Below are 12,756 nucleotides of genomic sequence, written 5' to 3' on the forward strand. Positions count from 1 at the left end.
TGGGGCTCAGGAGCACTTCTGGCATTCCTTCCAGTCAGACTCATATTTCTCTGGCATATTTGACAGCTTTTTGAAATGTAGGCCGTTGTGGATAAAGTAAAAGATCCCTACCTGATAAATTTCACACAGCAGCCCCATTTCTCTGCTCTAGTTAGGAAGTCTCATTATTGCTTGCTCCACTGTGTTGCTTAAGCTGCATATTCTCCGTGGGCAGGTCCAGGGTGAGAGCTGCTGACTGGCAGTGACTATCAGCTCCAAAATGTGAGTAAATGCAGAGCTCCAGCCTCTACCTGACCCACAGCCAGGGCACTGCCCACACTGGCAGGGCTGTGTGGCCCTGGGTGACGGAGGTGACACCTTGTACACACGGTGACAACTGTTAGCACCTCCAGCCATGGCTGCCCAATCATCTGCCAAGCTGTAAATCCTCACTGTCCCATGGGATTGGGCATCAGGAAGGGCTGGCAGCCCCCACACAGGTGGCTAATGAGATCTCGGAGTTGGTTTCTCAGGCAGACCAATGGAGTGATTCCTGTTTTATCCAGCAGGATTGTCCATGTCTCAGTCTCAGCAAATAGGGCAGGTCCCACACTTAGGAGCCCTGTTAACCATCCTAAAAGATGGCACAGAATCTTACGTGATAACAGGCAAAGCAAAACGTGTCCTTCTCAGAGTCACCCTGGTAATCACATAATTAAGTGGATGATTCCAGAAGCTTGTAAACTATGGAGCACTCAAAAGTGGAGATCTGGGTCTTCTCCAAGCCTGTACTGAATGCTGGAAATTAAGGAAAAGCACAGCTGCATTTACATGGCATGGAAGGAATGACTGAACATTTGTAGGTTTGTTAGCTGTGTGGGTTGTCCTGTCTTGTCCCTGGCCTCAGTTATTCACAATTACAGTCTAATTCCATCAGCTTTCTTCATTCTTTTTCAGAAAACTTTGCTCCCTAATGTGCATCAGAGTCAGAGATTGCACAGGGAGTTTTCCATCCTGCCCCAGCCTGGCCATGCCCCACTGTGGACAGTGCCTAATTAATGTGGGCTCTGATTAGTGAGTGCTTTGTTTGTCTTTGTAGGTGAATGGCGTCAACATCAGCAGCGTGACTCACTGCCAGGCTGTCTCCTTCCTGCGCCACCCAGGGCCTGTTCTCCACCTCATGGTCCTGCAGGAGAAGGGCTTTTCCAACAGGACTGCACAGCAGGATTCCACTTCCACCAGCCGGGAGGTGATCCACGTCACCTTGGTGAAGAGAGACCGATCCGAGCCCTTGGGAATCAAACTGATCAGGAAGACTGACGAGGCAGGGATTTTTATTCTGGATCTCTTAGAGGGGGGCTTGGCAGCCAAGAATGGGAAGCTGAGTCGGAATGACAGAGTCCTTTCAATAAATGGTCAGGATTTGAGGCAAGGAACTCCTGAGGCTGCTGCCCAGATAATCCAGGTGAGTTCAGACGTGGAGAGGCTGTGTGGAAATGGCTGTGAGGGGCTGATGGCAGGGCTCTTGTTCTGAGCCAGGGCTAACAGAACACACCAGGGCGAGCTGCATTCCCCCAAATCTCTGTCATGGAAAGTGACTCCCCTCTGGATGTGTGGGAAGCACCACTTCCAAATGAAGATAAACACCAAGAGTGGGAATCCGTGGTGAGTCAGCCCTGACAGGTCTGAGGGGAAGCAGTGGCTCATGGCACAGGAGTTCACCTCAGGAGACTGCAGCTCCTGTGTGGTGTTTGCAGCCTCTCAGCCTTGCCCAGGGAATGTTGGGATGCACTGGGTGGATTCATGCAGCAGACAGGGAGGGATTAGGGTGGCCTGTTGTGCTTCCAACAGTCACACTGAAGGTGCTGGCTGGAAATGAGATCAGAACAGATCCCTTTGGACTGATTTGAAGCCCTTTCTCCCCATTTTACCTGTATTTGTGAAAAGAGACAACGTGGGGCACCTCAGGCTAAAAGCATTCCAAGGTACTGAATGGGTAGAAGAGGGGTGGTCTTTCCCTGTGGAATGTGCTCCTGTTGCAGCATGTTTTGGTGGAAGGAGTGGGCAAGGAATTCTAGTTAAAGGATTAAGGACTGCTGCATGTGCAGCAGATATCAAACAGATCAGTTTAAATTCTTTATCTCCCCAGGCGAGTGCCTCCAGTTTGTGACACAATGCACCTCATCCCATTCTGTTTATATCCCAGAAAGGATGTGAGGTCAGCAGGAGGGAGAGGCAGTTCTCTTCACAGTTATCAGAGGCATGCAGTGCATGGGAGAAAGGACCTCAGTGCTGGAACTGCTCTTTTTCATGTTGTGCTTCTGTTCTGTGGCCTCTTAGAATTTGTTTGCATCCCACAAGTGCTGCTGCATTCCTGTTGCAATGTGCACACACAACTCCCATATGAGGAACTCTTTTGATCCCACTGGAACCAGCTACCAAAGTCTCAGAACTGGCTTCATGAGGTTTGGGGGTTGAATCTCTTTGGAAGTGACATTTGTGGAAAACTGCGACAGCTTTCCAAACATGATCTGTTCTTCCGAGGCCTAACTGAAATCCTTGCTTAAATGTAACTTAAAAGATCCCTCTTCCAAGGCCAGGGAATTCACTCTGGCACCAGGGAAGCAGGGTCCTGTGGCAAGGAGTGAGAACAGCAGCTGCGTTTCTGCCATGCAGGGCAGGAAACGCCCCAAGTGAGCACATGGGCCTTCCCCCAGTGAGTCCCTCACAGGGAGGTTCTGTCAGGTGACCTGAAGGAACAAACCCAATGAGGGCAGCAGGAACAATGGGAGCACTTCCCCTGAAGCCCTGCCAAGGCCAGACAAGCAGCTGGTGAAGTGTTTAACCAGAGGTACCCTGGGGAAAAAATGGATGGGAGATGGCGAACAATAGATGAACAAAGCTGGGACGGAAAGAGCTTTAACAACTTCCTGTGCAATAAAAGTATCCAGTGCTTGTCGTGGTCACTGTGTGTGGACCAGCCAGGGTTCCATCTCTGTTCACTCTGTGGCACAACACAAGATGCTATTTTGGTTGTTTGTACCAAAGTGCAGGAATTAATCATCCCTTTCCACCTCCTCTTATTTGGCATTTGTGGGGGAGGGAGGCACGGGTGAAGCCTGTCTCTGCTTCTGTTCCTTCTGACTCATGTTTGCTAATTCCCTTTTTCTTTTTCCAATCACATTCCCTGGCTCATCACAAAAGACTTTGCATCACATTGAGGACCTGTTGGAGAACCTCTGTAGGAGCTGATGCCAGCCCTTCTCTCTCCCCAGGGCAATGAGGGCTGTCCCTCATTTCTAACCCATTTCTCTGTCTTTTTAATTTCTACTCCTTGTTTCTCTGGGCAGACCACGGAGTCCAGAGTGAACTTTGTGATCCTGAGGCAGTCTGGGCTGCAGCTGGGGGAGCCAGGGGAGGATGGCAGCACCTCCAACAGCAGCAGCAGCAGCAGCAATGGGGGCAGCCCCGTGCACCACCGGAGGCGACCAGACCAGAACCACTACAGGAGAAAATCCAACTACCAGAAGGTGGGGCTGGGAAATGAGGCCAAGGTGCTGCTTGTTCCTGGTTTAGCAAATGCATTGTGCTGTTCTGGGATGGTGTTTTATCACAGAAGGCTGATCAGCAGCTCCATTTCTGCTTGGGCAGGTTTGGTACTGAAAAACCACTTTGTCATCTATAGGAAAACATCATTTTAAGGGAAAAAGGTGACAAAATTTCTTCAGTGTTGATGCAGAGCTGGTGTTTAATCATTTGGAAAGGGCAATAAGGAATTTGCCATCCGTGAGATATTTTGGGATTTGCTTCTTGACATCCATCAAGCCTGCACACTGAGGGTGTTGTGGTGACACCCAGCTGAGCTGGTGTGGAGCCAGAGCCCTTTATGGTCCAGGGGGAGAATCCCCAGGTGGCCCCATGGTGCTGCTGTGACTGCAGTGTGGCTCTGCCACCCCTTTGTGGGGCACAACAAACTGCAGGAGCAAGAGGACAATCCCCAGTGTGCCCAACCAGAGAGATAATCTGTGTGTAAAACTTCCAGCTGAGTGACAAACCTGCTGCAGCTGCTCACAGTGGTGTGTTTCAGTGTCCCTGGAGCTCAGGGTGTTCCTGTCCTGTGTGGCTGGAGTGTTCCTGCATTTAAATCCCTCAGTAGCATTTACACCCTGTTGTACAGCCTGTGCTCTAATGTGTGCCTTCACTGCAACCTAAACACTCAGTCAGGGAGAGCTTCACTGCTTGGCATGAGCAGCCCTGAGATGAGCTCATAGCTTCTTCCTCAGTGCAGAATTCCCCTCCTCAGAGGCAGCATCTCCCTGCAGCAAATGGATTTGGGATCATTAGGACAGCACCGAGGGTTCACCTCAGAAATGCTGCTCTGTATTCCCACCCAGCAAGGACATGGGAAGCTGACTTTGCCCTCCAGCAACATTGCTGGGATGCTCTGGATGAAGGAGACAAATGTTGCTGTCTTCCAGAGCTGGGCTTCTCCTGTTAAATGCATTAATGAGTGCATTTTGTGCTGTCATTGCTTTGTAGGATTTGCCTCAGGGATATGTAAGTCATGAGAAGACAGTTGCGATAAAAAAGGAGCCAAAGGAATCTTTGGGAATCACAATTGGAGGTGGAAGGGATAACAAAAACAAGCTCCCTATCTATGTGACAAGTGTGCAGCCCATTGGATGCCTCTTCAGGGATGGCAGAATCAAGAGAGGTAAGGGAGGCTCTGAGACCCTTTAGGAACTGTGGGGTATTTTCAATGGAAGCTGGACTTGGACACTGAGAGAGGCTGGAAACAGGGAGTTCCCATGACCCCTGGAGGCTGAAATGGGCTCCATAGGCCCGGTCTGTAATAATCCATTTTATTTCATCAACAGGGGATGTACTTCTGAGCATAAATGGCATCGATTTGACTCATCTGAACTACTATGAAGCTGTCTCAGCTCTGAAATCCAATGCAGCTTCCCACTCAGTCACACTGAAAGCCTTGGAAATCCTGTCCCTGAACTCCCCAGAGCCAGCTCTGGACATCAGGGAGCAGGGATTTAGCTGGTCTCCCCTCTGGATCACGTGGCTTGGATTGCCCAGGTATGTTTGTCAGGGACTGGATGGAGAGCTGTTAATTACAGGGTTGACTTTCACTCAAACACTAGAAATTAATTACTTTGTTGATGAACTTGGAAGCATTCCTGGTATTCCCGTTTAGCTGAAAGACAGTGGCAAGCCTCATTTGCCAATGAGCTCATAGAATAATGAGTACATAAGGAAATGCCACTGTTTTTCTGGAGTGACCCGTCATTCCCACACTCCTGTTGGACAGTAACCATGCTCTGGAGGCCCTGAAACCCCCTTTTTAAAGAGAAGTAGTCAATGTTAGATACAGTCCTTGCTAAAGTACTGACTGAAATCCCTCTGTGGCTCTTTCTGCATCCCCTAACACAAGCCAAGAGACACCTGGGCTGTCTGGGAGTTTCTAATCTGATCATCTCACTTAGGGGCAGACATTCTTTCAGTCTAACTCTTCTTGGCTGTTGTAACTGTGTTATCTTCAGCATGAAGCAGAAATGATTCTGCACAGTTGAGTTTTCCTGCTGCCAAGCTTTACAGCACAGATTTTAACCTGGTAAGTTCCAAGAGAAGCTTGAATTTCCCTCTCCTTCCTGAAGGGGTGAACCTCTGGCTCCCTCCCTTTAGCAGTTACATCAAAACACTGTGAAAAGCAGAGTCAGTTGTCATCCCAGTTGACTGCAGGAGCATCTGCAGGTGGAAAATAAAGCCAAACCTGCTGTGGGAAGCTTAGCTCATTTACAGCCCTGTTCATTGAGACACCTAAAGAAGAACCACTCACAAAGCCTCTGTTATGTTACTTAGCAGCCTGTAAAGAAATGCTCAACAAACCAGCCATAGGAAAGGCAGCTTTTGTGTCTCCTGCACTTGGCCTGTGCTCAGCACCTCCTCCCATCTCCCTCTGCTCCCCCAGGCACTGGCCTGGCTGCTCCAGGCAGGTCTGGTGTGAGCTGGCCCTGAGCTGCACCTGGAGAGCCCAAAGCAGGGCACAAACCCTCAGATGCTGCCTGGTCTTTGTTCCCTGAGCTGCTGCTGCAGTGAACTGCAGCAAGGCAAAGCCTGGCTGGGCTTCTTTTCTTCCTTTCCCAATTTTTCTGGCTGTCAGGTGACTTGCAGCCTCCCCACGCTCTGCTGCAGGGACTGGAGTCTGCTCCTGAGTCTCCTGCCTTCATTTCAGGAGTGTCCTGACATCACCTGCATTTAATGCATTGCTGGGAATTTCTTTGCTGCTGGTATTGATGTTCCCCCTTCTTTTGACTCCTGAAGCAAGAAGTGATTCCAGATTCCTTTTACTCCAGCCTGAATTCTGGCCTTGGAATGTGTCTGCAGTTCTGGCTGTGAGGGTTGGTAGGGGGCACACAGCAAGGATCCCACTTGGGGATCTGACAGAACCTTCATCCTGTTTCCAGCACTAAAGAGGGCTGTAATTCCTGCTTCTCCCAGCTGCTCCCAGTGAGACCTGGTGGCCACTGGCTGGTCACCCACATGGTGTTTGTCACCTGGGCATGTTCAGGGTGCCTCTGGCACCTCAGGCTGGCCCAGGGAGGTGCAGCTGCAGTGAGATCCCAGAGCCATCACTGCTGTGAGGTGGTTCCATTGCAGAGAGCTCCTGACCCACCCAAACTGGTTTCTTTTGCACAGGACCAAAATCCAGAGCTGCAGGGGAATGTCCATTGCCCTATGGCCTGACAGACCCTGTGTGCACCACAGTGGCACAGAAAACCCCAGAAATGTGCCCAGACTGGAGCCAGCACCAGCTGGGATCTCCTTGTGGCTGCCCTTGTGCTCCTTGTGGCTGCCCTGGCCCCAGTGTTGGTGTGTCCTGCAGGGTGAAAGCTCAAACCTAATTCCATGTGCAATTTTGTGTTTGTTCAGCTTTTTTCCCCTCAGTTACTCCTCTGCTCAGCAGAAGTATCCCTTTCCTTTTAGAGGAATGTATTTCTTTCTAGTTTGAACCCAGACACGATGCTGGAAGGTGTGAGTTGAAATGAGTGCACAGGGCTAGGGAAATGAATTTGATCCTTGCAACACTTGAGCCTGCAGTGTTTCATTCAGGCATTGATTCTTGTATCTGTGATTTCTGTTTCTGTCAAACAGAAACTTTGATTTCTTCCTAGCATTGTGTTAAATCCACACCAGCCACTGACAGTATAAAATCCCATCTCAAAAGCTGGTTTGGACTGGGCCCATGTTCCAATCCAACACACCCTGGATCCCAAAGGTACCAGAAACAAAAGTTTAGATTGATTCTCTTTTCTCTCTAAAACCTTAGTTTCTTGAAAGCACAGTGCACTGTGTGGCTTGTGGAGAAGTCTTGGGGTGGAAAAGCAGTTTTCCTGCCTCCCTCTTCCCTGGGATTTATCTGACTCCAGTCTGACTCTTCCCACAAGAACCGTGAGGAGCTCCCAGTCCCACCCCTGCAGCTCCAGCAGGGACCAGGAACTGCCAGCTCAGCAGCGTGCTTGGCACCATAAACCCTGCACCTCGACCTTCCCTAAACTCTCCAATTCTTTTCCCACAGTCATTTTTGATTGTGGTAAATTAAAGTTTCTCTTCCTAGAACCCCTTTTTAATATGGAAAACGGATTCCTAGCAAACAGCCCTTTCCAGCTCCTGGGGAACGTGCCTGATGTTTTTATTTATGTTCTGTGCTGACGCAGTCCTTGCCACTGTTGCTCTCGGGGCTATTCATTTGCAGAAGCTGCCACAGCCATGGCTCAGAGCTGTGTTTTTGCACTTGTGTGGTACCGGTGGAAGGAAAGCATGGAGGAATCAGTAAGCTCGAGCTGGGTCTCCCGGTGTTTATGTGTGAAAAACTCCTACAAAAGTAAATTACAGTTTAAAGTAGATAATTGGATCTTTCTCCTGGTGAGAAGTTAACTGGGAAGGCTTTTGAAATCTGAAACTCCTCGGCAAACTGCTCAAGCAAAGCCCTTGAGGCAAAAACGTTTATTAGGAAAAGTTTAGCTGCTGGAATAGCTCAGCGGGTGATGATGAGCAGCAGTTTCACAGCTCCTCCGTGCCAGGATACAACCTGAGCTGGAGCCAGCCTGGGAGCCGGGGCCCAGGAGAGCTCCTGCCACACCCTCCGTGTCACCTCGCGGGGCTCTGTGCCACCAGCTCGGGCAGTGCTGCTGGCACTTCCATCTGACAGTGCCCAGGCTCCCTGAGGACACAGACCTCACTGGCCAGCATCCAGAACCAGGAGCTCTCACCAAGGGGCAGAATGGACATCCTGGATCCTGCAGGAAAGCCCTTCCCTGCTCTCATCTGGCAGCTGCTGCCAGTGATGCTGAAAGGCTCCCTTGTGCCCCTGCAGTGCACAGAGGGGATCAAACCCCTCCACTCTCATCACTTGCATGGGGGTAGCTGCTGCTCACTGTTCATTTGGCTTTGTCTCTGGTGCTGATGGTGTTTATTAGCAGAACTCATTAAGTTATTCAGGGGTGTTGCAGATCCCAAACCCCTCTAGAGCTGGGTGATTTCCTCTTAGCTCTTAAACCAATACTCAGAAAAGATTTCTGAAGGACTGGCATCATCCCATTTGAGAATTAACCCTCAGACACAGCTTGCAAAAGAGTGTCTGAAATCCTAAAAACCAGGAAAATGAGGTTGTTCATAGCTGTGCTTTCCATGAGGGAAAACATAAATTCCTGCTCAGTCAATTTTCCTCAAACTTCTCTGTTTTTGACACAGCTACCTTCACTTCTGTCAAGATATTGTCCTTAGTAAAGGAAACCTGGAAAGTTGGGGCTTCAGCATCGTGGGAGGCTTTGAGGAAAGCAAAGGAAACCAACCCTTCTTCATCAAAACCATCGTGCCGGGGACTCCTGCCTTCCGGGACAGGAAACTCAAGTAGGTGTGAGGTACCCGGGAACCACCACCACCACCAGGGCTGGGGGTTCCCAGACTCTGAGCCTTGGAAGGAGCTCAGCTCCAGTTAATGACCCTTGCACAGTTTGAAAGTTAATACTGTTGCCAAGCTTGTAACAAACTGCGTTAAGCAGTGTTTTGGTTTCTCCACAAAGGCACAAGGAAAAGGAATTTACAGCCCTTTAAAACCTAACTCTGAAGGGTTTAATTTAGTAATTAGGTAAAAGCAGAAAGGGGATGTTTGAGATGAATCTTGGAGGTTCCAGACTATAAAACCTCTTGGAGTAAGAAAAGTATCCCAACACAAGCAGCAAAAGCTCTCCTGTGCAGTGACCTTAACTCGAGCTTTGCTGAGGTGGTTGTGGTGAGATCCCAGTGAGAGGAGCAGGGTGGGGCTGCAGGACCCCACAGGTACCTCGGGGTGGGGGCTGAGCTGGCTCCGGGGCACCAAGGGCTGCCACTGACAGAGGGAGGGGACACAGCTGGGTGCAGGGAGCTGGGCTTTGCTCCCAGAGCTGAGCTGGGAGCACTGGGCTCAGCTGGGCTCCTGTTGGAGGGTGGGACAGGGCTGTGGGGGCTCAGCCCCTTGCACCCCTCGGAAGGGGCTGGGTGTGCCAGACAGGGGCAGGGCCCTCTCACAGCTCTGGTGGTGGCAGCACAGCTCAGTGCCTGGAGCTGCAGGACTGACCTGGGCCAGCAGGGTTTGACCAGCACAGCTCCTCCCCTGCTGCCTGACCCTCACTGCTGTCACCCAAGCACCAGCACTGTTCTCCTTTTCCCTGCCCTCTGACTCAAGGGGAAAAGTTCTTTCAAGGAGGAGTTGATGCTTTGGCTCAGGGTGGGATGTGGGTGCAGGATTAACACTGAACCCAGTCCTGACTGGATCCTGTCTTTGGGCAGGTGTGGAGATGAAATCGTGGCAGTGAACGGAGTGCCAGCAATAGGAATGAGCAACTCAGAATTAATCCCAATGCTGAAGGAGCAGAGGAACAAAGTCACCCTGACCGTGGTGTCCTGGCCAGGGAGCCTGGTGTGACAGCTCCAAGAACCCCCAACACTTCCAGGTATCCAAGAGCAGCTGGGCACCACCCAGGCCACACCTGAAGGGAAACAGGGACTGCTCCACTCCTGCTCCTGGTGCATTGCCATGGAAGACTCTTTGCTTCCTTTTTATGGAAAACATTTTACCAACAAATCTGGATGCTGAATTCAAAGTAAGAGTTAATCCAACAGTTGTTGAGCTTCCCAGGCTCATTAAAGCTCCTTAGGATTGGTGGAGCACAGAAACCTCTTCCCAGTGTTTCTCCACTACCTGCCCTGGAGGCTTGCCTTGATTTTAGGGTTCTGCTTTCCCTTGAGTATTTGAACAGGTTAAAACAGAGGCTTTTAGAAGCAGCTACTAGATCTGTAAGGATGGGGACCCAATTTAGGCATTTCTGTCTATCAGGATTTCCCAGTCCTCATTTTTAGTATCAGTAACCCAAGGGATGATTTAACACATGAAAACCCCACGGTAACTCAGAGCTGCTGGGGCAGCCTGGTGGAGCTGTGTTACCTGCATAAGGGTCCTGGCACAAATCCCAGTTTAGGATCCTGCCAACTCCACTGATATATTGCAAAGGGACAATTTCAACAGCTTAAAGAACCACTCTCAAAGGCATCAGCAAGAGGGGTTTCATTGAAATATGATGTCCCAAAATGGGACTTTACCAAAGGTCAAGGGCAAGGTTCACTCATTGCACGCAGGTTTCCCTGGTTTTAGGTTTGATAGAAGCAGCTTTTTCTCCAGAAGGGAATGGGCTGGTGTCAGACAGCCCTGGCCCAGCCTGATGCCTGTCTTATTTTTATGTTTCCAGTGATGAAGGGCAGAGTTGAGGCAGGGGCAGAAGCACCTGTACTGCCAGGGAGGTGAGATTTCTCCTGCAGGTCCCTTCATGTCCCTCTTGCAGCTGGAGCAAAATATCAACTGATGGGATCAGGGGAAGCTCAAAGGATCCTTGGCTGCAGGAAAAGTCACCTCCAGAAGGAGACTGTGCCCAGCCTGGCTTCAGTTCAAACCCACTGTGCAGTTAAAATTTACAATTAAAGAACTGAAGCCCAGGCAGGGTGCTTTGACCTCTGACACTGTGAAAGTTCCTACTTGCAAACTCCACCTGAAGCAATTCCCTTTTTTAGCAGTTTAAAGAGCAGTAGAGATGATGGGTTTTTCTCAAACCAGGTTACACTGAGAGATCTTTGCTCCTGTGCTGCCTTTGCTGCACCTTTTGCAGGACCAGCTTTGTAAGAATCCAAGGAGTCTGTCCCCTGTCCAAATGCTGCCTGGAATGAATGTTTAATTCCTTGTAGCTGCCCTGCAGGGAAGAGCCCAGGCCTGGCTGAAGCTTCTCCTGGACTGGCAATTTGACATTGGCTGTCCCTGGGCCTTGTTCACACACAGTGACTTCACCTCCTGCACTGGGAGCTGTGGGCAGGGACAGCAGGGCCTGTCCCAGGGCCCAGGACACTGCAGGAGCCTCAGCTCCATCCCCCAGCAGCCCTGGCTGGGCTGAGGAACACCTCTGGGGACTCTGGCAGCACAGCTGGGGCTAGCTGGGCTCCAGGGCTGCTCTCCTGTTCTACTGGGCAATGCTGAGAGCAAAATAATCCACAAAGAAAACTCATCACTGACCTCGCTGGGACACAAAAAGATGAAGCAATTTTTTATCTCTTTCCAATCAATGTGCAGAATCTGTGCCTGGAACAGTAAATACTGCTGTGGACAGAGAGAGGGGGGTTCCCACTGCCTGCCCCAAACGTGAGGAGAGGGCAGCAGGGAAGAGCTGTGCAGCTGCTGGGCTGGCAGTGGAGGGAGGAGGAGGCTGCAGAACCATTTTTACTCCATCTCCTTTCAAGGTGCCTTCAACTTCACCAAAATGTCCTCATAATTTAAATTTTGTTTCCAAAATCAGCTTGTTAATAGATGTTGAGTTTGTTTTGATGCCTTTATAAATTATTGCAATATTGCTGAAAAACATGCATTAGGTGTTGTTTTTACCCTTTCTTTCCATGTAGTAACTAATGCCCCCAGAATAGCAAGCAAGACTGCTGCAAAAAGTGACCCTGTGGCAGGAAACAGTGTAATTGTCTTTGCTTCTCCCAGGAAAGGAGCTGGACTATCCTGAAATACACCATGGCTGGGAAAAATCCCTCACCAACAGTAAACCCCACATCCCAACACCACTAAACCTGCAGCAGCTTCCAGATTATTTCCAACATCCCACCTTTACATTTCTCTGATAGTAAAGGCAAACAATTTACAACTACTTACCTCAAATTCACAGCTGCTCTTGGCCCCAAAAGCCTACTCCCACTTGGGAATACTCTGTGACCTGGCTCCAACTCATTCAAATAACACAGACGGAGGTGCAGCCCCGACTGAATCCATGCTGGATTCCCCATCCCAGTCCCCCAGCACCACCCGGGGTGCAGGGATGCAGACTGGCTGTGACCACCATTAACTGCAGGAGGTCAGAGTGGGTGTGGAACAGCCCTGGCCACCCCTGGAGAGGCAGCAGGGACACCTGAGCATGCAGAGGTGGGAGAAATGTCCTTGTTTGGGATCAACCCCCTCCCCTGGGTGCAGCACTCAGCACCGTTCCTGATCCAGGCAGGGAAAGCCAGCTCAGAGAGGGTGGGGGCACTGCCAGGCACCTCTGGCACTGGCTGCCCCAGCCAGGTCAGAGCTGCTGTGCTGGAAAAGCCAGCAGGTCCCATCCTCACCACACGCAGGCTCCCGAGGGAGGCTGGGCAGGGCTCTGGGCCCCTTTCCCTGGCACTGCCCTGGCCAAACGTGGGCCC

At 50.5% G+C, this 12,756-nt stretch overlaps 1 protein-coding gene across 4 annotated transcripts in view; it reads left to right on the forward strand.

Annotated features, from left to right (window-relative positions):
• The window catches only part of LOC103816332 (ligand of Numb protein X 2-like), a 29,565-nt gene extending 17,633 nt beyond the window's left edge, over positions 1-11,932 (forward strand). For all 4 annotated transcript variants that reach the window (XM_050974645.1, XM_018914245.3, XM_018914246.3 and 1 more), the window contains 6 exons: positions 1,079-1,444; positions 3,330-3,509; positions 4,519-4,693; positions 4,857-5,067; positions 8,743-8,901; positions 9,820-11,932. In XM_050974645.1, coding sequence (XP_050830602.1) covers positions 1,079-1,444; positions 3,330-3,509; positions 4,519-4,693; positions 4,857-5,067; positions 8,743-8,901; positions 9,820-9,955 — 1,227 coding nt within the window. In that variant the 3' untranslated portion in view covers positions 9,956-11,932. The remainder of the gene's footprint in view (positions 1-1,078; positions 1,445-3,329; positions 3,510-4,518; positions 4,694-4,856; positions 5,068-8,742; positions 8,902-9,819) is intronic.
• Positions 11,933-12,756: the final 824 nt, after the last annotated feature.

Source organism: Serinus canaria, chromosome 4A (assembly GCF_022539315.1).
Source record: "Serinus canaria isolate serCan28SL12 chromosome 4A, serCan2020, whole genome shotgun sequence".
NCBI classification, from domain to species: domain Eukaryota; kingdom Metazoa; phylum Chordata; class Aves; order Passeriformes; family Fringillidae; genus Serinus; species Serinus canaria.